Source organism: Acomys russatus, chromosome 6 (genome assembly GCF_903995435.1).
Source record: "Acomys russatus chromosome 6, mAcoRus1.1, whole genome shotgun sequence".
Taxonomy (NCBI): Eukaryota; Metazoa; Chordata; class Mammalia; order Rodentia; family Muridae; genus Acomys; species Acomys russatus.
In genome coordinates, this window is record NC_067142.1 from 79,500,292 (window position 1) to 79,528,071 (window position 27,780).

Genomic DNA, 27,780 nt, shown 5'->3' on the forward strand with positions numbered 1-27,780 from the left:
GGCTTGTGTGGCAAGCACCTCTCCCTGCTAAGCCATATTGCCAGCCCTCAAAGCTTAACTGACTTATAACCTAATTTTAGAAATCACCTGAAGGAGGAGCTAGCTGGGTACCCAGGGTTAGAATTCCTGCTGCTTTTCCAGAGGACCAGAATTCTGTTCCCAGCACCCATACTGGGTGGCTAAGAACTGCCTGTAACTGCAGCTCCAGGGGAGTCAGTGCCCTGTCATCTGCATGAGCACATGCACTCACATGCACACACCAACATACAGGTGCACGCACACACACACACACACACAGAGAGAGAGAGAGAGAGAGAGAGAGAGAGAGAGAGAGAGAGAGAGAGAGAGAGAGAGAGAGAGAGAGAGAGAAATAGTAAAATATTTAAAAAAGAAAGAAAGAAAGAAATTGAGATGATTATGATGGCATCTGCCTTTGAGCCCAGCACTAGGGAGGCAGAGGCAGATAGCTCTCTTTGAGTTTAAGGCCAGCCTGGTCTACAAAATGAGTTCCAGGACAGCCAGGGCTACACAGAGAAACACTGACTTGAAAATCAAACAAACAAGAAAAAGAAAATTACCTGGAAGAACACAAGACCATGAAGCTCCACTGTCAAACCAGATGTCCAGAATGTCCTGCCCTGGCTGGTATTCCAAAGCATCTGGGCCACCAGCCTAGGGAGACAGCAAAGGGCTTGACTCAGCGGCCGCCATGCACAGCAAATGACTCAGCAGCCACCATGCACAGCAGTGCTCCACTCAGAGGCCACCATGCACAGCAAATGACTCAGCGGCCACCATACACAGCGGTGCTCCACTCAGCGGCCACCATACACAGCGGTGCTCCACTCAGCGGCCACCATGCACAGCAAATGACTCAGCGGCCACCATACACAGCGGTGCTCCACTCAGCGGCCACCATGCACAGCAAATGACTCAGCAGACACCACACATAGTGGTGCTCCACTCAGCAGCCACCACACACAGCAAATGCTCCAGAAGTTTTAACAGAGTGAAATACAATCATTAATCCACATTTTAAAAAGAAATGTTAAAACGCACTTCACAGTTGCACACAACTCCCTGTGGTAGCATGGAGACTGAATGGCCACATGATGACATGGCAACTGGCGTGGTAAGACGCTGACAGGGGACACCAGCAGGGACCATTGTGTCAGAGCCCACGCAGCCCTGCCATGCCAACAGGAGAGGCTTTCCTTGTGCTACCATCTGCTTAGTCACCCAATACAGCGTGCACAGCAGTGGCCCGCTGAGGTTAGAATGCCCCACCTTTCACTGCTGTGTTACAAACTATGCTTCAACTGCAAGTAAACATGTTTACTTGTTTACTTCTTAACTGCATCTGCTTCTAATTCTGGAAAGCAAACCCATGAGCTTTCCAACACAATTGCTTAAAGTCACCTTCATCTCCAAGAGTCACGCACATTTCAGCACGGGCAGTTTACCTGCACTACAACGTCCTCTGGGAGCAGCTGTTCAGGGGGGAGGGTCCACCAGACATCGCTGCCGCGCTGCTCTACCAGTTTAATGATGTGCTCGGTGGTTTGGCTGTTGGGGGAACAGATAGGATCAGCAATGTATGGTATGACAAGTGACAAATCTTTGTCGCTTACTGCTTTTCCAACTCCAGCAGAATCTTTAATTGCTTACTCGACTGCTTGAATTCAGTACAAACAAAACCATCTTGCCCATGTACAGCCCTGAACAGGAAAACAATGCTGTCCTCACCTCCCATCTCAGTCCATCTAGTTCCTATTAGGAACTCTGTCCTCATTTCCTGCCAAATCAAGCTGACAAACCCTGTCAGTTTGCACCTGGCTCTTAGTGTAGCCTTACTGCCTCGGCACTAGTTACACAATGCCAGACTCCCCCACTCGCACAGAGAAGCACCCTACAACTGCTGCCACACTGAATGCCTGCTCAGAACCTTTCAAGGGCCCCGTCTTTGTCCATCCCTTGATGTGGGAGGCAGCCCACACTCCATACAGACACTGAAAGTACACAGGGAGGCTCACACTCTGACTGCCTCACCCACGGTCAAGACTTGAAAGACGCCCAAGCAATGTGCTGAAACACAAATAAGCAGCCCCACTGTCTTGAGCGATCCCAGGCACTCGATACATGAGAGCAGGTGACCAAACAGACCAGCCTTCCCCCAATGAGCATGGTATATTCTATTCTATAGTGCTAGGGAGCAAACCCGGGGCCTACACATGCTCCAGGCACCTCTTGCACTGGGCTCCATCCAGCCTTTGGCTTTGTTGCAACTGTCCAGCTATGCAGCCCAGGCTGGCCTCCTGTGCTGTGCTGTCCACTCCTTGCAATACTTACTTTCCTGCTGACCCCAGGGCCTCCTGGAGTTGCTTTGTGTTTAGTCACACACAACAGGCAGCAGCGTGGCCCCCGAGCTTTGGATACAGTGAGCAGTGACTTAATTACTGACCCACCAAGTGACACTGGGCAAGGCACTGAGCCTCTCTGCACTTCAGTGTTCTCATTTGTAAAATACAAGGAACAGCACATCACTAAGAGACTCAGCAAATACTGACCTAATAAATGAAATGCCTACAGCAGCACTTGTCATTTTAACACATAATTAATTTGTATGGAAGAATTCAGGGAGGGCACTGGTGGAGCACACACCTTCAATCCCAGCACTCAGGAGGCAGAGGCAGGTATATAATTTCGAGGCCAGCCTGGTCTACAGAGTGAGTTCCAGGACTACACAGAGAAACCCTGTTTCTAAAAAACCAAAAGAATTCAGACTGAGACTTTAGGTCCATTTGAATGATTCTATGTCAATCATTAAGCCAAGCACCTCTATTACGATTTGAGATTTATTTCTATTTCTGCGTTCACAGGTTTGTGTCTGTTTCTCTACTACTGTTGTGTAGATGCTCTCGGAGGCTGGCAGGCACTGGAATGCTTGGAGCTGGAGCTGCAATAAATTGAGAGCTGCCTGATTTGGGTACTGAGAATCAAACTCCGATCCTTTGAAAGAGCAGCAAGCACACTTAATGAACTATCTCTTCAGCTTCCATATTACTATTTACAGATTAACACACACAGTGAACGCTGCCTTGGAAACAGCGCCCTCTTACTTCACTCCATTCCTCCTGCAAGTGCCTGCAGGTCACCAGAGTCACTGGGAACAGACAGAACAGTGAGCAGGGAGAGAACTGCGGGCCCAGCCAGCACCAGCATGTATTAACCAAGACTGTGCAGAGCGAAATACTCCAGTTTTCTAGCTTTGGTAAGTTACAGGTTAATGAAGCTGTTTGCAAAAACTGTAAAGGGAAGTAAAACCAAGTAGGCAATATAGGTTAACATGCTCTATAACCTGAAACTTGAGACACCTCAGAGAAGATTAGGTGCGGACCTAAGAGAGAGTCAGAGATTAAGAGCACTTACTGCTCTTGCAGGGGACCCAGGCTCAGTTCTAAATACAAGCAGTTCACAACAATCTCCAGTTCTAGGATACTCAATGTCCTCTGCGGGCATCAGGTACACATATGACATACATGTGCACATGCATGCAAAGCGTCCATACACATAAAACAAAATAAATCTTAAAAAGGGAGAGAGAAGCCAGGCATAACGGCATACACCTTTAACTCCACTACTGAGGAGGCAAAGGGAGGTAGATTTCTGTGAACTCAAGGCCAGCCTGGTCTACACAGTAAGCCTATCTTAAAAAAAAAAAAAGGTATTAAAGCGATAGTTTATGAAAGATTGAATGAAAGTATAATGCTGCCAAAATGTCTAAAAATTTATGTATAACATGAATATAAAAATTAAAATTGGCACAAGTCTGGATTGCTAGGACATTCACTTTAGATGGACTTTAACAGTGAAGATAAGCTTTCCTTAGGAACCATAAAAACTTTACACAATGAGTAACTAGTTATAAGACAATAATACTTAGTTACACATTAGTCTTTTATATAGTTTGCACAGAACACTTTATCAGTTAAGGAAATATGAACACAGGAATAGAATCTGAAGAAATCCAATGCCCCAAAGAACAAAACAGAAACACTAGCAAAGTACATTCAAATTCACCCATAATGACATTAGACATGCTGTTCACACCTATTATGCATTTTTCCCTTAGAAAGAAAGACTCATTAGCTCATTTTATGTCACCATTAGCTTGCCAACTTTAGGCAGGCAATGAAAAGTTTTAAATGTGTTCGAGAAAACAGGTAAAAATAATATAGAAGTGAAAGTAAATTGTTGCCATTTCATATTAACTTACTAATCAGGCAGGACTAATACTATCATTAAATGAACACCATGCCCACTGTTTTCCAGAAGGCACGCAAGAAGTCCTAAAAGCAGAACCCTCCATAGCTGACTGCTCTGAGATGTCTGAAGTCTTGAGTCTAAATAAGTGACACATTTGGAAGCCTTCAAAGTATGTCATCCAATCAGGCTAGGGTTGTTTTCACGTTTATCTTACACCCCTGTCACATGCAGCCCGGGTGAACTCACACCCTATCCCATAGAGCTGCTAAGCAATGGCTAGGGGCTGACTGCCCGGGCAAAGGGCAGGCTGTGAGCCACTGCTGAAGGAGTCTCAGGAAGGTAGTGTATTGACAGAGCAAGCACAGAGTTCAAAGGCCACACTCTATCTGGCTTATCAGCTAGTAGCAAGAGCACGCTGTGGGCATTTTTCTGAGCTTCAGTTTCTATGAGAAAAACTATTTAAAAAAAGATTATGAACTTCTTTTTTAAAAACAGTCTTAATAACTAAGGAAAAGTCAGTAGCCTTACATGACGGAGTCCACGTTCACCCCATATAACAGATCCAACTTCAATGAACTGTTTTTCTTATCTTTAAATGTCAGATAACTCAATAGTACTTTAAGATTATAAGTTAGGTATTTATTTAGCTACACAAAAATACCTTGCTGAGTCTATAAGTCAAAGGAAGATGTTAAATTTGTTATCAGTATGTTATTAAGTCAGCTATGAAACCCTGAGTCTAAATATCTTAGACACTTGAATAAAGTTCCCTGTAATGGCAGCCTTACCTTATGAAAATATGAATGATTCACATACATACATAACAATGGTTTAACAGAGGAAAAATATTACCATGCTTTCTTCAGAATTTTTCCAGTTTCCCTCCAACGCTCCATCTCTTTTCTTTTCTGCAGTGTCCCACAACCCTCCTGCCTTAGCCCCGAAATAAGTCATCTTGTATTTTACACACAGTTCACTGGAAGATCAAGAAATCCTTATTTTAGACTTGTGAGGTCTGGTGAGCAGTGAGAAAGAAAGGTTGTTTCATTTTATTTTTCTTTTACTTTAGTAATATTTTTGTAAATAGCAGAACTACAAATATAATCTCAATCAATGAAAAGCAGTGCAGCACTTAAAAACAAAAATCCAGCTTCAAAGCTGTGGGTGGTGGTACACATCTTAATCTCAGCACTCAGGAGGCAGAGGCAGGCAGATCTCTGCGTTCAAGGCCAGCCTGGCCCACAGAGTGAGTTCCAGGACAGACAGAGCTAGAGAAGCCCGGTCTCAAAAAACAAAACAAGTAAACAACAAATGTAGCTTCAAGAAGGGCATAGTGGTGTGCATCTGTACCTCAGCAATTCAAGAGCATGCAGCAGGACTGAGTTCAAGGTTAACATGACAAGGCCTGACCAGGTAGCAAGCAAAACAGTCAAGGAGATGTATAGACCAGTGGGAGAGCACTGGCACAGCATGAGCATGGCCGAGGACCACAAGTACATGCATGCATACACACATGATATACTTGTTTCCAAAGAATTGCCTAATTAAACTATAACAAATTAACCAAGAAAGCAGCCCAGTTTGTTCTTTATCCCTTGTTCTTGGGAATCTGAAACTAAGAAAATGTTTTCCAAAGGAAAAGAAAAAGAAAAATGTTTTCAATGCACTCAAAGGAGCTGTGTTGGCTAAGACGAGCCTCTAAATTCACAGCATATGCTGAAGAACACCCACTGTGCCTTGCTAAGCGCCTCCTACTCTGAGGTCAGGTCTGTCCTGAGATTGGGGTCAAACAAAATACTTAGAATTTTTAAAGACAAAACAAAGTCAACTGTAGAATTAGAGGATAAAGGAAACCAAACAAGTATAAACTAAATACAATATATACCTGTGCTTTTTGAAAGGCCATGTTGTATACATCAAATGTACACAATTTTGTCAGTTAAAGAAAAAAAGTTGATTACCCAGGCATGGTGGCACATGCCTGTAATCCCAGCACTTGGGGAGGCAGTGGCAAATAGAACTCTGTGAGTTTGAAGCCAGCCTGGTTGGTCTACAGAGCAAGTCCAGGATAGCCAAGTCTACAGAGAAACCCTGTCTCAAATAAAACCAAACCAAACCAAAACAAAACAAAACAAAAAATTAAAATGTTTGTTTGTTTGTTTGTTTGTTTTCAAGACAAGGTCTCTCTGTGTTAGCCTTGGCTGTCCTGCACTCGCTTTGTAGACCAGGCTGGCCTCGAACTCAGTGATCCACCTGCCTCTGCCTCCCAACTGCTGGGATTAAAGGCGTGCACCACCACTGCTAGGAAATTTATTTTTTAAAGGTAAATTAGCAAAAAGCCTTCCCATGAACACACTGAAGCTCAAATGTGCAGAACTGCTGTCACAACGAGTCACTTCCTCCTGTCATCTGCACCAGCATCTCAAGACCCAGGAGACAAACTGGACAGTCACCAAGCTTGTGAAGAGCCGAGCTACACAGTCGTGTCTCAGTAAAACCCAGGATGGGAATGCAGCTCAGGAGTAGAGGAATGACTTCCCACCAGAACAAAACACAACACAATAACAACAACAACAACAGGCAACCACCTAGAAACAGCCAAAAACTGGACAGTTCTAGTCACTGAATTTTTACAATGTGGGACCCAGGCGGCCACAAAGAGCAAAGCTACCACCTCAAACACCTGCACGATCGCTCCTTTGTATGTGATTTAAAATTCATTTGTGTATACAATGCTGGGATTTGAACCTATGGCTTCATGCATGGTAGGCAAGAGCTTTCCGCCTGCCTATCCCTACCCGTCTCCTTTTTATATCACTAAGTTCCTTGACAAACAGCTAAATTGAGTGTCTTACATGCATATCTTTGTATAGAATTCATTAGCCTTTTTCCTTACAATAAATACTTAGAAGTAGAATTTTTTATAGTGAAACCGAGATCATGCTTTCAAATATCTTAAAAGAATTTCTAAAGATTTTCTCTGTGAGCCATGATGGTGGTGCACACCTCTGATGCCAGCACAGAAAAGGCAGAGACAGGAAGGTCTCTGAGTTCGAGGCCAGCCTGGTCTAAAGTCCAGGGCTCTGGAACACCAAAAAAAAAAAAAAAAAAAAAAAAAAAAAAAAAAAACCAACCAAACAAACAAAAAAAACCGTCTTGAAACACACTCATATACAAAAAGAATTTCCCTGTGACATTACTATATCCTTTGGGGTGGCATCTAGATTTCTCCTTGCAAATTCAAGAATACTCTTTATTTTATTAATAACATTCCACACTTCGACAAACAGTTGACTTATGACCTAAAGACCAGTATAAATTACTGTTGATAAAAGTGGGTGAAGCCACTTATCACTGTGTAGGCTGTTTCCATCTGACTGCTGTATTTCACAGAGCAATAAGTCAGACCATAACAGAACTTTGTACTCGACTCAGAGGCCTTATCTATCACGCAGTACGTGTTCCAGCTTCGGTTTCCATCAGGGAAAACTCGGGCAGTGCAAGCAGCTCTTGCAGCAGCAGCCAATCACTGGAGCTCTGCTGTCAGCAGCAAGGGACTATATAGCTGGGAAGCAGGAAGCACTCGGGACTTCAGGTACGGGGGCCGCTGCTGTCATCTCACGCTTCTTTATGAGTGAAAGGGACAAGACAAGATCCTGGCTGGAAGTTCCTGGAGTAAGAACAGGTAAGAGCCTGTCCTGTCTGTGTCCTAATGTGCCTGTGGCACAGGAGCTTCTGCAGGAGGGCCTCAGCTCCATGCAGTCCCACACTCAGGCTGCAAAGGCAGCAGGCAATGACTTGGATGCTTTCTTTACTTAGTGAACAGAAAGTCTACAGGTTTCCAGAAGTCAGGAAGTCACCAGTGCTGGAGGACAACACACATGTGACATAAGACCTTCATGAACAGCTTCCTGTCTTCTCTAGGTGAGCAATGGTTCTAAATTTTATCCATTTTAGGTTAGAAATACATGTTTTTACTAACCGGGGACTAGATTTCCACCTAAATCATATGGGGATTATATTACAGATTCAGGAAATGACCAAGGATACTAACATCAAAAGTAGAGCTATTCTTGAGAAAAAGAAACGAACATAAACTATAATGAAATTAATATGTCAGCGTTCAAGTCCAGAGTTTGAAATCTGTCAGTCTTTAAACTCACCTGGAACATGAAATAAACCAAGGTTTTCTTTTGCTAAACAAGTATGTTTAAGGCAATGCTCAGATTTTGGTCAAGGAAGCAGGAGAAGCAGGTGTGATGCACTCACTGGAAGCCCAGCTCCCAGGAAGCTGAGATAGGACTGCAAGGTGCAGGCTAGGTCTTGTCCCAAGCCTCCCGCCACGGCCCCGCCACCTCTGCAGCGTCAGGAGGCGGCAGAGGGCTGGGGCCAGCTCCCAAGTCTGTTGTAGATGCTTCCTGGAATACCGCAAAGTCCAGGTTCCACCCTCAGAAGCACGCACACGAAGCGACTACCTGAGGCAAAAGGGCTGCTCCGGCCACCGTGTGGAGCCATCACATGTAACAGCAACTCCATGTGGACTGTGCAGCAACTTCCAGTGGGGCTGCTGTTACTCTTGATGGCCTCCAGCCTGCTACAGTGGGAGAGGAAGGACAGACATGGCTGGGACCTGATTCTCAATGGATCCAAAAAGAAAAATGATAACCTTCATTTTGTTTTCTAACTAACAAACAATTAAGAACACCAATGTTTTAGAGTCCACGTGCTCTGTCACCAGATGGAGCCAACCATGGAAGACAATGAGTGCTCTCCTCAGCTGGTATACAGGAAAATGACCTATGAATTGACAGACAGGATGGCTGAGTATGTCTGTCATTCTGTAGGCCAATATTCTGTATGTCTCTGCTACATCAAAGTTAGAAGGCAACTGACACCCTTCACGCAGCCGTGCAGCAGGTCCCAGGCAACTCTGTAGCACAGCAGGAAAACAGGCTGACAAAATAAAATGAACACTGCCGGGCAGACGTGTGTGTCTCTGTATGTCCGACTTACTGACTGCTCAATCTGTGTATGTTTTTACTTTTAAAAAAACAGTCAGTTCCACCAGTCCGCTGAAGTATTGGGGTACAGCTCAGTGGTACAATGTGTGTTGCTGAAGTGTGGGGGTGCAGCCCAGTGGTACAGTGTGTGTTTAACAGCAGAGAGGGCCTAAGTTCAATCAATCCTCTGCACTCAAAACAAACAAAAACCAAATTTGTTCTACTTTTTAATTTTAACAATATTTATGTTCAACCCCTCCCCCACCACTTCAAAGCAATGCCCTAAAAGTCAGGCACCTAGTCACTGAGGCCTGGGAAACGGCAGTGGTGGCTTTTAACTGACTTGTGTGAACTTATCTCGACTATAACTATGTTTGTTCTCAACCGACATAGTACTGGAGCAGTGGAAAGTAACCGGCCAAGTGCTGAGTTCTGTAAGAATCACACAGCTTCAATACTGGGGAAGAGTCAAGTTCTCTCTAAACTTTAACAATACTCAAACAACCTTACAAATCTGACCTTTACGTGCTTATTCTGAAATATACTTCTACCCACTTGGGAGTTTAAAATCCTTCTTGAGATGGGATAACATTTTAAATATAATATGAATAAATTAATAAAAAAAAATTCTTCATGAGGCATTCCAGATTCCTTACAGTCTGTCCTGGCCAGTTCGTAGTGACTGCCTTTCTACCCCTCTCACAAGCCATGGAGCCTGTGTGGTTCCTATGCACATGTGCTGTGTCCGCACGCTGCCCGCCTGACTCCTGCCAAGCACGGTCCCAGCGTACAGCTGACACACTACCTCCTCTCTAACAAAACCCATAAGCAGACGGTCCTGTGTCTGTCCAAGGCAGAGCTCTTGTTCTCTTTGAACCAAGTCCCGCAGGGCATGAGAGCAAAGTGAGAAAGAGCAAGCACACAACAGATACTCAGAGCTACCGTATCACAAAGCAGTAAGAGGCAAGAAGTCGGGGCTTAGTCCAGGCCGCAGTCAGGCGCGTGCAGGGCCTTGATACAATTCCCAGCACAAAAGTATTAAAAAAAAAACAACAAATCTATTCTTTATGTGATCACAGATGAAAAGCAACTTAAGTCAACATTTTCTAAAACTTCTAAAATACATACATTCAGTAAGATACTACTAAGGACATACGACCGTGGTAACAGAGAAAAGCTTCTACAACAGTGCGAAGGAGCCACCCCAAACACCCTGTCACTCTTGCCTCAGTCCCTCAAACTCGCTAGGTCCTCAAATAATGAAACAAACGCTCAGCCAACGTAGCTGATGCTACAGCCTAATTTAGCAAAATCTCACTAACCAAATTAAGTCAAAGCATTCTAAAAAAACGAAAAACCCAGAATGGATTCCTAATAGAAATGACTGGCATTCCCCTTTCAACCTCTTAAAGCAGCAACTAGTAGGCAGGTGTGGCTCGATCTCTGTGTGTGCGTGTGCACGCGGGCACGCACACACACACGCGCATGCACACATGCATGCACGCAGAGGCACACATGCATGCACGCAGAGGGGGAGAGAGGGAGAGAATAAACAGCAAACAAACAGCAACAATCTAGAATTACTGAAAGCTACAACGGCATAGATCATCAAAATCAGGGAGCACATCTCCTTATTAAATGCTTCATTCTCTCTCTCCTTCTGTACACTTTCTACTCTGAGCCTCTAACTCATAATCCCCCTGTCTCCGTCTTCCTGACTACTGGGTCACTCACTCCAGCAACAATATGACCTTCCAGGAGTGTTGGAACATACCTACAATTCCAGCACTACGGAGGCTGAGGCAGGAGGATTGCTATGAATTTGAAACTACCAGACCAGCTAGTGCTACATGGTGAGACAGAGGGATGAGAGTGATGAGGATGGTGGCACACACCTGTAATCCCAGTGAGGAAGGGCAGCCTGGACTTCACAGTGAAAGGGCGTCTCAGAGCCAGGGAGCAAATGAACAACACAAGGAATTCTTAACGGTAAGCACCATCCTTCCAAGGACACATAACTCACTTTAAACAATAAAAAGACAGAAAAGAATTACCTGTTGATCAAATATTCATCTTTTGTCTTATGATGAAACACAGGAATTGGAACACCCCAAGCTCTCTGCCGTGATATGCACCAGTATGGCCGCCTGTCCAGCATATCAACCATGCTGTTCAGCGCCGCTCCAGGAATAAACTTCACTGTTTTCAACAACTCCTGCAATTCATTCATCGTCAGGTCAAGTGGGAGAAGCAAAACAAATTTTAAAGAACTCTCCTGGCTTTTCCCAATACCGCTCTTCATTCTGAATGTCTGCAGCCATTCAAATCCCTCCCGCTGCCACCACAAGCAAATGACCAAAGAACAAGGACTTCAAAGTATAGCCACAAATCCCGATTTCAGCACCGTCAGGAGCAGACGGATGGGCATAGGCACTAACCTAGGGAAGCTAAGACAGGAGGCCAGACACAATTTTGAGGCGGCCCTGCCCTACACAGAGCCAGCGCGAGGTACATAATGAGGTCTTGTCTCAAAAAAATCATGTAACTAAGCGAACAACAACAAAAAATAGACCAAGCCTTTATGGGAATGAAAAACAAACAAAACAATGCTACATGCCGCATGCCCACTTTACACAAGTGTAAAAAACACAAATGTCTGCACATAGCCCTGACAAGAAGCCTAATTATCACGCCAATGAGCAACCTGGCTAATGACATTAGTACTTCAGATGCAAGCTGCAAGCAAAGTGTCTGTGTATTCAGCCTGGCTAATGACTAGGTTTGAACTCTTTCATTCAATACAATAAAGCTAGTTTTGGAATATGCATCAATGCATGTAAAAATATATGCACAGTCAAGCAAATTAAATAAAAGAGCTTGAAAGACATGCTAAATATCTGCAACACCAATTATAAAATTTCTTAATTCATAGCAACATTCAAAAAATGATGTCTGTATGTGTGTGCATTTGTGCAGGTACACACGGTGCCTGCAGAGGCCGGAAGTGGGCCTCAGAACCCCTGGAGCAGGGGTGAGGCAGTCGTGAGAAGACTGAGGTGGATGCTGGGAACCAAACTGAGGTCCTCTACAAGAGCAGCTCTCAACTGCTGAGCCATTTCTCCAGCCTCAAATCAAGTTTTTAAATGGATCAAATTTTTGTTTAGCTTTTTTCTTTTTAGCAGTCTTAATTTCAAAGCAATAGAGGACGCAAAAAATTTTCACTAACTGTGTTTCAGGTGGCAGTCACTACTGTGGGAAGCGACTTGCTCCCTTCAGAGGCATTACTGCCTTGAACTGGATGAAGAGCTATAGTCCTGATGTCCTAGGAGGTTACGCAATTGCTGACTCAGTTCTGCCTGTAGCCGATGCTACTTTTATGATGCTGGGCACCAAGGTGAGTGGATGAGTCACTTAACCTCTTTAAGCCTAGTCTTCACACATGTATAATGGAAGAATGAGGCCTTTTCAGGCCTAAGAGTATATAATTTTAGGAAAATAAATCATAATAAGAAAATTCTAACTCTTCTCTCCTTCTGTCCCCCACCCCGACACACAGTCAGTCAGTCAGTCTCTCTCTCTCTCTCTCTCTCTCTCTCTCTCTCTCTCTCTCTCTCTCTCACTCACACACACACACACACACACACACACACACACATACACCACACCCTTTTTATGGTGGTAATGACCAGGGCAACCCTTAGAGCAGGAGGCCTTTCCTACCTTCGCTGTAGCCTTGATATCCATGATCTTTACAAACCACTGCTTGCTGGCCCGAATCACCACAGGTTTCTTAGTTCTCCAGTCACAGGGATAACTGTGCTCCACTTTCTCTTCTTTCAACAAATTCTTTGCAGACTGAAGCATCTTTATAACTTAAAAAATGTTCCCATTAGACATAACTTAAAAGTATTCTGAAAACAACTCACTGCACCTGAGCTTCTGGGGAGAAGTGGCGGCCCTGGGCAGGAGCCAGTGAACGCAGCCCTGTTCTGGTGTGGAGGTGGCAGAGACGCTAGCACCGCGAAACCTGAACTGGACTCCAAACTGCTCCACTCCTAACTCCAGGAAGACAGAAAGACAAGCCCAGGCTGAAGGCCGCCCACCTGCGCAGCTAGCTGCACAGCTTACTGAAAGAGTGGAGAATGTCTGTTCGCAGGCAACATCCACCCAAGCTTGGTTTTCACCCCTCACACAGGCACCACACTGATCATCTCTGTAACAGCTCCCACCAAAACCATTACTTCCTGTGCCTTCTTCATTTACATAAACAATTAGACAATTTATGTAACAAAAAGACAGTAGGTCCAAAGCTTCATTTTGAACCATAACTAACCAAATGCAGTTTGTTCTGACCAGAAGTATAAAAAGCGGCTAGGGGTCCTGTTGTTGGTTCCTTCCAGAAACACACTGGGTTATCAACAGATGAACCTACCCGCATCTGTTCCCTCATCAAGTACAGCCTTGCTCTGAAGATCAGGCCCTGCAGCATCAGTGAACATTCCACCTTCATCCACCAAACAGTCCTGCAATGCGCCATTTTGAGGAGTTAAGGCATGGAGACATGTTACCTCATAGTAATCCATGTTAAACACCACATATAAAACATCTCAATACAGTCTACCCTTTCTCTACTTTATAAATCTGGGTATTTCTTTCTTAATTAGCAGAAGTTCCTGAATTTTATATATTTAAAGCACCAAAGACAAAACGCATCATTAAAGCATACACCTAAAGCTTAACCCTGAGAAATACAAGTACTCTAAAACATTTTTAACCGCTCTCTCTCATGTACAGACCACGGGCCATATATTCTTTGCTTGTGCCCTTCTCAACCAAATGGTGAGTGAAAAGTGTGTAAAACAAGCTTAGGAGTTTGGAAAGGGCAAAGTCTAACCATCCCCTCCCATTATGTAATGAACTTTACTTGCCATTGTTTGGGGAGTGAAAGTCACCTGTTATGTGATTCAACCCTCAGCCCAGGTAGACTGGTTTGGTTTGAGACCAGGGTGGAAAAAATGTGAATGACAGGAAAGTAACAGGCAAGCTGAGCCAATCGCACCAATTATTCAGCTTCCTAGTACACATAGTAATTAGGCCTGTGCTAAGCTATGGGCTACTAAGTGTGCACAAGCAGCATGTAAAGCTATAGGATACTAGGTGTACACAAGCAGCGTGTAAAGCTATAGGATACTAGGTGTGCACAAGCAGTGTGCTAAGCTATAGGATACCAGGTGTGCACAAGCAGCATGTAAAGTTATAGGCTACTAGGTGTGCACAAGCAGCATGTAAAGCTACAGGCTATTAGGTGTGCACAAGCAGTGTGTTTTGAAAAATGTATCTACCTTAATTACAAAATACTTTTTTGCTAAAAACTGCTAAGGATCACCTGAGCTGTTAGAAAAATGGTACTGGCCTGTGTGGTGGCTCACAGCCATGTGTAACTCCAGTTCCAGGGAATCCAACCCATACACTCCATAAGCACCACACACACACATGGTGCACAGACATACATTCAGGGAAAAATCCATACACATTAAAAAAAAAAGTATCAACACAGGTATGCCCCAAACCTTCAATTAGTAAAGGATGCACATCTCCAAAATACAACAAGGTGACCCACAATAAGATGCTGTCTGTGTGCAGTGAGAAGCACCTCCACGTAAGCATGCTCTTCAGGTCTAACCCGGGACTCTAACTCAGTACGGATTAACGACTTAGGATGTTGCACAAATAATTTCACAATTTGACTATGATGACAGAATTGTTATTACCAAGAAACAAAGATGTTCGTTAGGAGCAATCATTTTCATTCTGCAAGGTGAATAATTAAGAGGAAAAAAGAGGAACAGTACCATAGGGAGGTTGTGCTGAGATGCTACGCTGTAATCTTCCATACCGTGAGCTGGGGCTGTGTGAACCAATCCCGTTCCTTTGGCCATAGTCACATGAGTGGCAGGTAAGAGGGGAGACCCTTTATCAGGACTTAGAGGGTGACTACAAGTCCCACCTTCCAGATCCACACCTGCAGGTCAAGAAAACCATTACCAAGTGGTTATGTAAAGGGCTGGGCTCCCGCTGAGTGGTAGAGCTTTCTTCCCATGTATGATGCCCTGGGACCAAGCCCCAGGTATTTTGTTTTTGTTTTTTGAGACAGGGTTTCTTTGTGTGTAGCGCGGGCTGTCCTGGACTTGCTTTGTAGACCGGGCTGGCCTGGAACTTACCAAGGTCCACCAGCTTCTGTCTCCCAAGTGCTGGGACTACAGGCGTGTGCCACCGCACCCAGCAAGCCCCAGGTATTTTAAGGAGCTGTTCTGTGTGATAATTCCACCTTGTCAGGTTTGGCAGTGTAACATCAGCTCAGGCTGCTCTCAAATTCACTATGCAGCAGGGTGACCTGAAATACCTGTTCTTCCTGCTGCCACTGCACAGGTGTCAGGAGAGCAGGTGAGCACCAATATGCTTAGGGAGCATCTGTATGTTCTTGTTCTAGGAAAAAAATGCCAGCTTGGCACATGGTAGCCAAGTGCTTTGGCCCTTAGCATCAAACACCGAGGACGAGACTGGCTGGCCTCACTACTGGCCTCCCTCTGAGTTACAGTGGCCAGAAATCTATAAGATGCAGACAATTAGAACCACTGAGAGCACCACTGTCAGGAGAGCACTGAGACTACTCTGAGCATCTAAGCAGAATATTGCCTCACTACAAACTGTCAAAGCATTACCATTGATCTACTGTTGTCTGTTAGCAAATAGGAAATCAAAGCTGGTCCAAGAGAACTTAACAAGAGCTGGAGAGATGACTCAGAGGTTAAGAGCACTGGCTGCTCTTCCAGGGGTCCTGAGTTCAGTTCCCTGCAACCACACAGTGGCTCACAACCATCTATAATGAGATCTGGTGCCTTCTTCTAGCGTGCAGACAGAACACTGTATACATAATAAATAAATAAAGCTTTAGAGAAAAAAAAAAAATAAAAGAAAGGAAAAGAAAACTTAATGGGGCCCTGTCTAAAATGAAGATAAAAAGGAGCCAGGATCTAACGCAGTGCTAATGTGCTTACTTAGCAGGCACAGGGCATGGGTTCAAGCCCTAAAAAAAAAGCAGACGAGGTCCTCTAACTTACCCATTGCACCAGGAACGATCAATGATCTTAGAAACTCCAGCTCCCTTCCTGCCTCTTACATATTCCCTTTTTATTCTGACAGGGCTGGATGTTTATTCTTATAATCATCTTATACCTAACTGATGAATGTAAGAGGGTTTTCTTCTTTAGCTAAAGCATCATTCTATTTTTTTAAACTATATTTACTATAAGATTGCTTTTCAGCAAGAAATTCAAAAGACATATTCATCTCTAAGAATCACAATTAATTTTAAATATGCCCAGACTTCCACAGTTATATGCAATCAGTCACTGTATTGAAGTCCCAAATTATTACTCTTAAAAGAATCTTCTGATAGAAACATTATTTTTGACACCAGGCATGGTAGTGCACACCTTTAATCCCAGCACTTGAGAGGCAGAGGTGGGTGGATCTCTGTGAGCTAGTTCAAGTTCAAGGAACTATGGAGTGAGTTCCAGGCCAGTCAGTTACATAGTAACTGTATCCCTGTCACAAACAAACAAACAAACAAACTGCATATACTTCTTTATTTCTCCCCCTAAAAACATAGATGTCATATCTACTTCAACTCACAATGGAGAATATCCAAGAAACTACTAAACACCAAGCAACCATTATTTTAATAGCTGGTGGCTGAGCAATACCTGTAAGTCCTCACCTGAAAATGTTGAAATAACTTCAAATTTTGTTTCCAAGACAGAAGCGATAGCTGGTATTTTATCTTCAGCCAGGATGTAGACGTCTCCGGAAGTGGAGCATTTCACAGCAGCATACCTGAAGATAGTGTTCAGAGTAAACCACCCAAGACGATCAAGAAAGACAAGCCAGAGTTAACTGACAGCACTTTAGAGAAATCAACATCACGGTCAGAGTTTACAAAGCACTCCAGACTTCACATTTCTTTCACTTCCTAACCCAAGGCCTTCAAAGGCTTTGTTCTACAGTGTAGTAAAAACATTATCAACCTAACTAAATAACAATTCACTAGATTTTAAAAAGGTCATGAGAGTGAAATAAATTTCACATGAATCCTATTCATGGTTCGTGGATAACATAAAAAGATATGACAAGATACCTACTTTGCCTCTGGCATATAGCAAACAGCCTGATTGGCAGGAATTGTCCAAGGCTGGGTGGTCCAGACTAAAACGCTAACAGGAGCTGAGGCACCTGTCGAAATAAAGTTGTAAATATGTTAGCAACCATCACGACTCCATAATGTCAACAAAGTCAAGCTCCAACTAAACCTACCTGTAAGAGATTCCAGCTTAGGAGGAGGTTTCAAAAGAGGAAATCTTAGGTACACCGACCGACTAACATGCTTGGGGTTGTACTCAAGTTCTGCCTCGGCCAACGCGGTCCTACAGTTTAAAGATATCATAATTAAACATCTGTAGCTTCACAAATGTTTGCACCTTTTGATTACCAAAGAATACATACCTTGATGAGGGAGACCAAAACACGGGTTTGTAAGATCGATAAACCAAGCCCTAGAAAAGACAAAGACGGGATAGTTGAGCTGGCTGGCTTTTGTCAACTTGACACAAACCGACACATATGTGGGAAGAAGGACTCTTAATTGAGAAAATGCCTCCTTCAGACTGGCCCGTAGGCAAGTCTACAGGGCATTTTTCTTGTTAGCGGTTGATGCAGAAGGGCCCAGTCCACTATAGGTGGTACCATCCTGCGGCAGGTGGTCCTGGGCTGTATAAGAAAAAAAGTTGAGCAAGGCCCAGGGAGCCAGCCAGCAAGCAGTACTCCTCCATGGCCTCTGCCTCAGTCCCTGCCACAAAGTTGCTGCCCTGCTTAAACTCCTGTCTTGACTTCCCTCTGTGATAAACTGTGATGGAGACACAAAACCCAAATAAATCCTTTCCTTTCCAAGTTGCCTTTGGTCATGGTCACAGCAAAAGAAAACCAGGACAGTACTGAGGCTGAAATTTTTGTGACGTGTACTTTAATACACTAAGAAGAAAAAAAAAGATTTCATTACCTTCTCGTACATTTGGTAAAACAGCCTCAGCTGTTTGGCTTCGTACTTTGGGTCAAATGTGTAATAACAGTTATCCCAATCCGCCATCACTCCCCAGCGGACGAATGCTGCCCTCTGCTTCTCAATGGCTGCTTTAGCAAATGACCTCGCTACAACAGAGAAGAGAAGAAAGGGCCTTTGAGAAACTATACATTTTCCTCTTTTTTTTTTGTAAAGGTCTCATTCTGTAATCCTGCCTGGCCTATATAAATTCATTCCATAACCCGGAGTGGCCTCAAACTCACAATAATTCTCCTGCCTCAGGGCGCTAGAATTATGAGTTAAGCCACTAGGCTGCCTTTTTATATTTTTTTTAAAGATTTTATTTATTTTATGTATGAGTGGTCTAACTACTGCATGTACACCTGCATGCCAGACGAGGGCGTCAAATACCAGTACAGATGGTTCTGAGCCACCATGTGGTTGCTGAGAATTGAACTCAGAACCTCTGGAAGAGCAGACAGTGCACTTATCCACAGATCCATCTCTCCAGCCCGACTTTCTATATTCTTAAACATGATTTGCTATAACCTTCTCTAACTGAAGGAACTATGCACCATTAGACTAGAAAAGTCCTTGTTGGCCCAGGCTGGCCCCCAACACACTTTGGAGTGCTTTTTGATCCTCTGAGGCAGAAGCGCTCCCAGAACATGTGGTGCTGGGCACTGAACCCAGGGCCTCAGGCATGCCAAGCAAATAGTCTTCCTACTGAGGTACATTCAGTCCTGTGAAAGATTCTCAGCAGGAACACTATTTGAAAGCATTCAAAACATGCAACAAGCCGGGCGGTGGTGGCGCACGCCTTTAATCCCAGCACTTGAGAGGCAGAGGTCAGTGGATCGCTGTGAGTTCAAGGCCAGCCTGGTCTACAAAGTGAGTCTAGGACAGCCAGGACTACAAGAGAAACCCTGTCTCACAAAAACAAAACAAACAAACAAAAAAATCAAAAAAAAAAAAAAAAAAAAAAACATGCAACAATTTTATAACTGTTAACTGGAATTTCACTGGGCAAAGGCAGCACATACCTTTAATCCCAGCACTTGAGGCAGAGCTAGGCAGATCTCTGAGTTAGAGGCCAACCTTGTCTACAGAGCAAGTTTCAAAACAGTGAGGGCTACACAGAGAAATCCTGCCTCAAAAACAAAACAAAGCAAAAACCTGAAATTGTATTACTATCTTTAGTATCTTCCAGAGTACACATCTCATATTTAAAATAAATAAACTGGAAAATATTCCACAGTTTCTCTTATTACATATTAATAGTAGTAACATAGTGTGTGTGTGTGTGTGTGTGTGTGTGTGTGAGAGAGAGAGAGAGACAGACAGACAGACAGACAGACAGACAGACAGACAGACAGAGACAGAGAAACAGGGACAGAGAGACGGAGATGCATATAACACAATGCTGCGTGTGGGAAAGTCAGGACAATGTTCATCTTTCTGGTTGGTTCTCTCCCTCACTGTGGGACCTGGGAATCAAACCCAGGAGGTCAGCCATGACACATGCTTTTTGCCCCACTAAGCCATCTCATTAGTCCTCTTTATTATTTCTTAATATAAAAAATGGCCAGAGATTAACAATCATCTCATAGCGAACTCCCCAAATTATTTAGATATCAAACCAAAATCAATGTGAATGTGTTTCAGAAGGAAGTAAAAAACACCTTCACATATCTGATACCTTAATACCTGACATAATAATATGATCAGAGAAAGGCAGTGCTTCTGGACACACCTACTGAAGTGAAAAAAATTAAACAAGGCATTAATTAAATATATGGGGGTCTGAGTGTTTTCATTTTAAGACCAAGTCTTGAAATGTAGCCCAAGCTGACTTGCAATTCATGCTGCTCCTGCCTCAGACTGCCGCATGCTGGGTTTTCAGGCATGCGCACCACAGACAAACTTCAAATGCACAGCAGAGCAGTAACAATAAAAATGCCAGCACTAAACTGAAAACCCAACTGGGAACATACCCAAAATTGTTCCTCCAATCTCCAAAGAGAAAGTCTCACAAAAGGCCATTTTTTTAAAATCTGGGACTCCATGGAGGCTCGGGCCAGTGATGCTGCCATTGAGGAGGCTGAGGTAGGAGGATGGAACCGGAGTGTGAGGCCAACCCGGGATAAACGAGTGTCCCACAGGCTTTGTCATCACAAAGCTGAGGCCCTTTGGCAGAATTTGGTTTAATAGAAGGCGGAGTGCTCACAGTGTCATTTGAAAATGAAAATGGAAAAACTTTACCTTTCTCTCTGATTTCCATGGCTGAAAGAGTCTGAGCGTTTACACCAATCTCTGATAACGCTTTTGTTTCAATGGGCAACCCGTGGCAGTCCCAACCAGGCACAAAATGCACTTTGGAACCTCTCATCATATGGTATCGATTGGTAATGTCTTTCAAAATCTGTAGGGATGAAAGCGCAGTCACCATGCAGAAAACACACAGCTCATGGTATGCTTCCTTCTAAAAATACCATTTAAAGCATAAAGTCTACTCGTAAAGTATTTATATAAGAGAACCCATTAAATCTACTAATTAATGTATAATAGTCACACAGAAATAATAAATATTTGAATTTCATAATATTAACGCTATCAAGAGGAAAAATTAAAAAACAGAATTATGCATAAAAACCATTATGTCCCAAATTTCATTGTTTGTAAAGTTAGGGGAAGAGTGTCAGCGTTTTTTATTTGTTTGTTTGTTTGTTTTGTTTTTGTTTTTTGTTGGTTTGGTTTTTGTTTTATTTTCAAGGCAGTGTATCTCTGTATAACTACCCTGGCTGTCCTGGAACTCGCTCTGTAGAGCACGCTGCCACCACCATGCCTGGCTCCCACTTTACCTTTTAAAGAAGTACTTTGACCTTTTAAATTTCAGAATATAAATAAGTCAGTTAGAAATTTTTACTATGCTTGTGAAAATTTAACATAAACGATACAATATAAGTTGCTCACACTTGCTGAGAAGTGTGGGCTCCTGCAGAACGGACTGTGCACCCAGTAGATGGAATCTCTTGCCCGCTGTTTTGTACTAACAAGGGCATAGCAGACAGCAGCACACCAGAACCTGAGTTAGCATTCTTAGACCACGTTAAACACAAGCAAGGTAGACTGACTTAGAAACGTACCACCAGCCAGGCCTGAGAGCACAGCTCTGTAATCCACCGCAGCTTCTATGGAGGCTGCATGCTAACGTACAAGGACCCCAAGTTCAAGGCCTGCCTCAGCTAGAGTGACATCAAGGCTAGCCTAGACAACTGAGACCTTGTTTCAAAACAAAACAAAAACCAAAGAGGACTTGGCATGTGGTTCGGCAGTAGAGCAACACCGCACTTTGCCCTTCCTCCCTTAAAACTCAAGCTTTTTTTTTTTTTTTAAGATTTATTTATTATTATGTATACAGTGCTGTCTTCGTATACACCTGCATGCCTGAAGAGGGCATCAGATCACATTATAGATGATTGTGAGCCACCATGTGGTTGCTGGGTGTTGAACTCAGGACCTCTGGAAGAGCAGTCAGTGCTCTTAATCTCTGAGCCGTCTCTCCAGGCCCAAAACTCGAGCTTTTAAACTTCTTACTGAAGAACTAGAGGGAGCCCGTGTCGCACAGGAAAGCTCATCCTGTTGTACGGAGGATTTTAGCTTTCAGTGCATCAACACGTAAGCAACCTGTTCTGGTCTGTTCTGTCTGGAGACTGTTTCCTATGTCTCTCCCCTGTAAAACCTGATCTCCATGAATCAGTATGCCCATGTTTTCTATGGTGAAGTCACAGCACTGGGGCCGATGTCTGGCACTGTCCTGTAAACACTGTCAAAACGATGCATACGCTGACCCTAGGCTGTGTCGCCCGCAGTAGCCACTCATCAGAAGCAACTTTTGGTGGGAGTCGGAACTGGGATGAGCTGTACACATGCACTTGCTACCACAGTCCAAACACCTAACATTTAAATTTGTTGGGTTAAATATAGCATTTCTTTTTCTCTTTTTTGGGGGGGGGACGGGCATTTGTTTTTTCGAGATATAGTTTCTCTGTGTAGCCTTGGCTGTCCTGGACTCATTTTGTAGACCAGGCTGGCCTCGAACTCACAGCAATCCACCTGCCTCTGCCTCCCAAGTGCTGGGATTAACGGCGTGCGCCACCACGCCCTGCTCTGAATATAGCATTTCAATTAGATTCATTCATCTTCTTGAGTGTTTTTGTGTGTATGTGTGTGTGGCTACTAGAAAACTACAACTGACCTATGTAAATTACATTCTCGGTTACCAGCTCCCTCAGGCCTTAGTGCTACTTCCAAGCCTAGGAATAGAATGAAGTCAGCCACCTGAACTGGAGTCAAATGTCCTTAGCAGGAGTCTCGCGTGTAGTGGTAACAGGCACTGGCATGCAAAGGCTGGTAAGAACAGCAGGACCTCACTCGGAAGCACCTTACTGCCTGCTCTGCTCAGTACCAAGTGGCCCCCTCTTCTCCAAGTTGCTCCTGTTTGTGTGTATGTGTGTGTGTGTGGGGGGGGGTTGTATTATTTACTGTTTAATTGTTTTAGTTTTGTTGGCTTTTGTTGGTTTTTAAAGCAAGGCATTTGGCACAGGATCCTCCTGCCGTAGCCCATGCTCCTCCTTCCCAGTGCTATCATTACAGGCATGTGCCATAATGTGTTACAAGCTACTTCATACTCTTAAAAGTGGTTTGAAGGAGAACGGCCTCTGTGAGCTCCTATGTTTGAATACTTATGTCCTCAGCTGATGAAACTCTTTGGGAAGGATTAGGAGGTGTGGCCTTGTTGGAGGAGGTGTGTCACCAGGGGTGAACTTTGAGGTTTCAAGAGCCTACACCATTCCCAGTTAGCCCTCTGCCTTGTTTGTGGATCCAGATGTGAGCTCTCCACTGCTGCTCCAGAGCCACACCTGCCTGCTCCTACACTCCCTACCACAATGGCCATGTACTCATGTTCTGAATAATGCCCAAATAAACTCTTTCTTTTATAATTGCTTTGCTCATGGTATTTTGTTCTCTCGTAGTCCTATCTCAGAATTCTTGCTATGAGCCAAAAATTGTTCCAGGTACCTAGAAGACAGCAGTAAGCAGGGAAGACAAGTCTCATTTTTAAATTATACCATTGCATACTCACCAGGGAGCAGAAACCATGCTAAAGGGCTTGGGGGGTTGAGGTGCTACCACTTTAGAAGGGAGCAGGGAAATCCGGTTGAGATTTCACTTCAATAGAAGCTGAAGAACTGGAGGGTGAGGGTGTGAGCCATTTTGGTCACCTGGAAAATGCACACCAGGCAGGAGAAAGGAACCGAGACTACAAGCCTGAGGAAGAACAAGTTTAAATCCTCACTGACTGCCCCGCCTTTGACAGGGTTGCGGGCAGGCACAGGAGAGGGAGTTGCCAGGTTTTGGAATTAGTCCTGTACTCCTGATCCCATGGTGCTGACTCCTGCAAGTCAGTCAATATACTTTACTGGACAAATAGATACCATTAAATGCAATGAACATATTAGAATTTGTGGACATAGAGGGCACAGTGGTGGATGTGTGTAATGGCAGTGTTCTGGAGGCTGAGAAGGGTCATGAGTCTGAGACCAGCTATGGCTACTAGACTCCATCTCAAAAAGAGAAATAAAAGGTGGGGTGGGTGGGGGTGGGGGAGGGGGAGTTGAACATAGTTAAAACAGTGTCAAGATGAAAAAATACAGCATTAATACAGAACATATTCCAGCGGGAAGCGGAGGGAACCACACAAGGTCTCTCAGAGAACCTACTCAATGCACTTCCTACTTAAAATTAGAACAGCCATCCACCTGCCTCAGAAACAAAACAAAACCCAGCTCCAGCTCCTGGGCTGCTGGCTGCACAGCAGAGTCTGGCTGTTGCATCTCTGAATACTTAGTATCTTCACCTAAAATTCACATGCTAAAGTCTCAACCACCCCTCCAAAAACCGATCCTCCCACCATTTTCCCTGTTGGCTTAGAGAAGCTCTGGCCTGTGTTCCAAATGAAAGTTCCTGTCTCTTAACACACTGTGTCCAAAATACCAGCAACCACCAGCTCCACCATCATATCACACTCCAAATCTGATCTCTTTTGCTTTTCTCAATGTCGTCGTCGTCATCATCTTCATCCTGACTTGTGTCTCTGCTTGCAAACTTCTTAACCTCAACAGTCTATCACCAATACAGGCCTAAAATGATCCTACTGCTCAGACCAAATAAATGCTCTAAATCAAATCACAATAAACTATCTAATAAGTCAGACCTTGAGTGTATCTACTTAACTACCAAACCATGAAGGCCAAAGGGTGTCTAGTACAGACTAAAGCCCAGAGCCCTTTAAATGGACTATACAATCTGGGGCTCTGCTACATCTGAACCCCAGCTAACCCTCTCCCACCATGTACTGCCTGTGCTGGCTTCCTTGCTATTCCTCAGACAGCACCTTGCACTTGCTATTCTTACCAGTGTTGGGTTTTTTGTTATGTACGTCTGCTTTTGAGACAGGTTTTAACTCTAGTCTGGGCTGGCCAAGTGACCTAGATTGGCCTCAAACACGCTGATCCTCTCACCTCAACCACCAAGCCCTGGAAGTGCAGGCAAACACAGCGCACTTGGCTCCCACTTGCTCTTTGAAATATTTTCCATGGTTTCACCTTTTCCATACAAGAGTCATCCTAAATCCACTTACTAAAATTATAGCTTCAGGGCTGGAGAGACGGCTCAGCCGTTAAGAGCATGGCTGCTCTTCCAGGGAAGCCAAGAGCACCGAAGTAGAGGCTCACGGCCGTCGGTACTCCAGTTCTGGCCTCTGTAGGCGTTAGGCATGCAAGTGGTGCACAGATGATGTGCACGCAGGCAAAGCACCCATACGCATAAAGTAAAATATTGTTTTTAGCTTCAGCAAATTCTCCCTAGTATCGCCCTTCCCACTTCTGTTTCCTCCACAGCTCTTATCACCGTCTAGAGTGTTAACGTAGTTTACTGATTTGTCTTCCCAAGTAGAGTAGAGAAGGGCCGTGGCCTTATTTTGTCACCACCTGGAGGACAGAATGAAGTCTGACAGATAAACAGGAAGTACGGAATAAAATGGAACTTCAGGGTAAGATAACAAAAAGCTGAAAGGAAGCACCAGCAGCGTTAATGTTCGCGCAGTGTCAGAGCCGAGCATTGCTTCTACGCGCTTAGTGTGGGCCGCAGATGTGGGGATGAGCTGCAACAGCAGAAACGAGGCTCTCATGTGCTACCCTGGGTTCCATCCACAGACCCCAGCACACACATAAAATATATCTGGAATGCAGCTCACTGGTAGAGTACTCAGCACAAACAAAGCCCGGGTTGATCCCCAGTACCGCAAAGAATAAAATTCTAAAAAAAATTCCAAGTTTTATAATCTAAATTATAATTACCTTGTTTAAGGCATGCCCAACATGCGGGTCACCGTTTGCATAAGGAGGTCCATCATGAAGGCAAAATTCCTTCTTTGCTTTTCTTTCTCTTTGCCAGGAATAAAGCTCTGAAAACCCACATTTCTGTTTTAAAGAAAAGTCAACGTTACTTATCATATCAATGCATGCTGCAGACTCTTATCAATAGTTAGTTAACACTGATCCCAACCAATCCATGCAGCTCTCAAACATAACCAGAGACATTCCTGGAATGAACTAGAATTCTCTCAACACTTTCATTAATCTTCCCTGCCCCCAAGGATGCTTCAGACTTACACGCGGCATGGCGGCTCTACTTTCTTTTTGTTTTGTTTTTGTTTTTTGTTTTTGTTTTTCGAGACAGGGTCTCTTTGTGTAGCCTTGGCCATCCTGGACTCACTTTGTAGACCAGGCTGGCCTCGAACTCACAGGGATCCGCCTGCCTCTGCCTCCCGAGGGCTGGGATTAAAGGCGTGTGCCACCACGCCCGGCTCCGACTCTACATTCTTAACCAGTCTCTCCCTAGCCACTGCCTCCACCCAGCCCTGCTGAAAGAACTGCCCATTCCCAGCTCTCCCAAACACCCAGAACACACTGGTAACTTATTCTTGCTATTCTTCGGCTTCAACGCTCCCTAAATCTAAAGAACATTCAGGCTAACTCTATTCACTTAAGCACTATTCCATATTATCAGGAATATTTTAAGTACCCTAACGTGCACTTATCCTAAGTTAGTGTTACAGACACTAACACGTGAATCTCAGCCATTAGCAAATTCAGTATGCTACAGGAGACAGACACACAGTCTACAAAGGGGACTCAGAGAAGGACCTCTACTTCGTCCTCCAAAGGAGTCATAATTCCAACGAATAAGCTAAACATGCAACTAAGGTGGCTTTCAACGTCCCTTCTTTGATAACACTTGAATTATTTAAGCTTAGCTTTTCCTTTTTATTATTTGTGTGTGGTGTCTGAAGTTCAGGTCCCTGCAGAGGTCAGAGGCAATGGATCTCCTGGAGCTGGAATTACAGATGGCTGTGAAGCGCCAGACTTGTGTGCTGGGAACTGAACTCAAATCCTCTGCAAGCGCTGCAAGCGCTCTTAAGCTAGGAGCCATCTCTCTAGCCCATACTTGAAATGTTTATTTTGTGCTCGCTGGTTACTTTCTGAAAGTGACTGGAAAAGTGAGCAATGCGACTCCCTCGGTGCTGAAATCGGAAAGTGCACTGTATGGCGCTGGGCTACGTTTTGGAACCCGCCCTCCTAGGGGCCCGCCTGGGAACCCCTGCAGCCCGGAGTGTTTCCCGCAGAGCTGGCCTACCCCGCCCTGGCCGGGTGGCAGCACCCGGTACCTGCTGGATCTCCAGCTCCATGTCGGGCTGCTGGCGGCCCAGAAGCTTCATCGGGAAGCCGGTCTGCGGCAGCAGGACAGTGTCGCGGTACTTGCCGCTATTCGGGCTGCTCTGGGGACTATTCGCCCCAGCCACGGACCGCACCTCGAGCCTCCTAGTCATCCCCAGATACCCCAGACGGCCAGAGAACCCGGCTAGCTCCCATAACCTGCGGGCCGCGGCGAGACCCGCCGCCCTGGCCCCACGACGGCGCAGCCCCCAAAGCATGGTGGGCGATCCGGGCGGACCCCTCGGTACACGGCCCGCGGCAGCCGCCCGGGATCTAAAGGCAGGGACCCCCGAAGAACTCGGCCGCGTGGAAGTGCGCACGCGCTCGGGGGCGGAAGGGGCGGGGCGCGGGCAAGGGCGGGGTCTTCCGGTTTGGAGATGTGAGTCTCTCCCGGTCTTCCCTAACGTCACGTAAGGGTAGAAAGAGCGGGGTCCCCTAGCAGTCAGCTCACCCTAATCATAGACATTTAATTACCTTTTCCAGGGTCATAAACATAAGCAGCGAGCCTAAACCCGACGGTGGAGGCGCAGACATTTAA

At 44.7% G+C, this 27,780-nt stretch overlaps 1 protein-coding gene across 1 annotated transcript in view; it reads right to left on the reverse strand.

The window, feature by feature from the left end:
- Nucleotides 1–27,568, reverse strand: part of Iars2 (isoleucyl-tRNA synthetase 2, mitochondrial) — a 41,099-nt gene extending 13,531 nt beyond the window's left edge. The window contains exons 1-14 of the mRNA XM_051148090.1: nt 27,194–27,568; nt 25,824–25,946; nt 20,665–20,824; nt 18,382–18,530; nt 17,829–17,878; nt 17,640–17,749; nt 17,468–17,558; nt 17,047–17,162; nt 15,119–15,288; nt 13,699–13,789; nt 12,987–13,138; nt 11,321–11,481; nt 1,464–1,566; nt 579–672 (exon numbers count right to left, since the gene is read on the reverse strand). Of these exons, the coding sequence (XP_051004047.1) occupies nt 579–672; nt 1,464–1,566; nt 11,321–11,481; nt 12,987–13,138; nt 13,699–13,789; nt 15,119–15,288; nt 17,047–17,162; nt 17,468–17,558; nt 17,640–17,749; nt 17,829–17,878; nt 18,382–18,530; nt 20,665–20,824; nt 25,824–25,946; nt 27,194–27,460 (1,837 nt within the window). The 5' untranslated portion in view covers nt 27,461–27,568. The remainder of the gene's footprint in view (nt 1–578; nt 673–1,463; nt 1,567–11,320; nt 11,482–12,986; nt 13,139–13,698; nt 13,790–15,118; nt 15,289–17,046; nt 17,163–17,467; nt 17,559–17,639; nt 17,750–17,828; nt 17,879–18,381; nt 18,531–20,664; nt 20,825–25,823; nt 25,947–27,193) is intronic.
- Between the last annotated feature and the right edge of the window lie 212 nt (nt 27,569–27,780).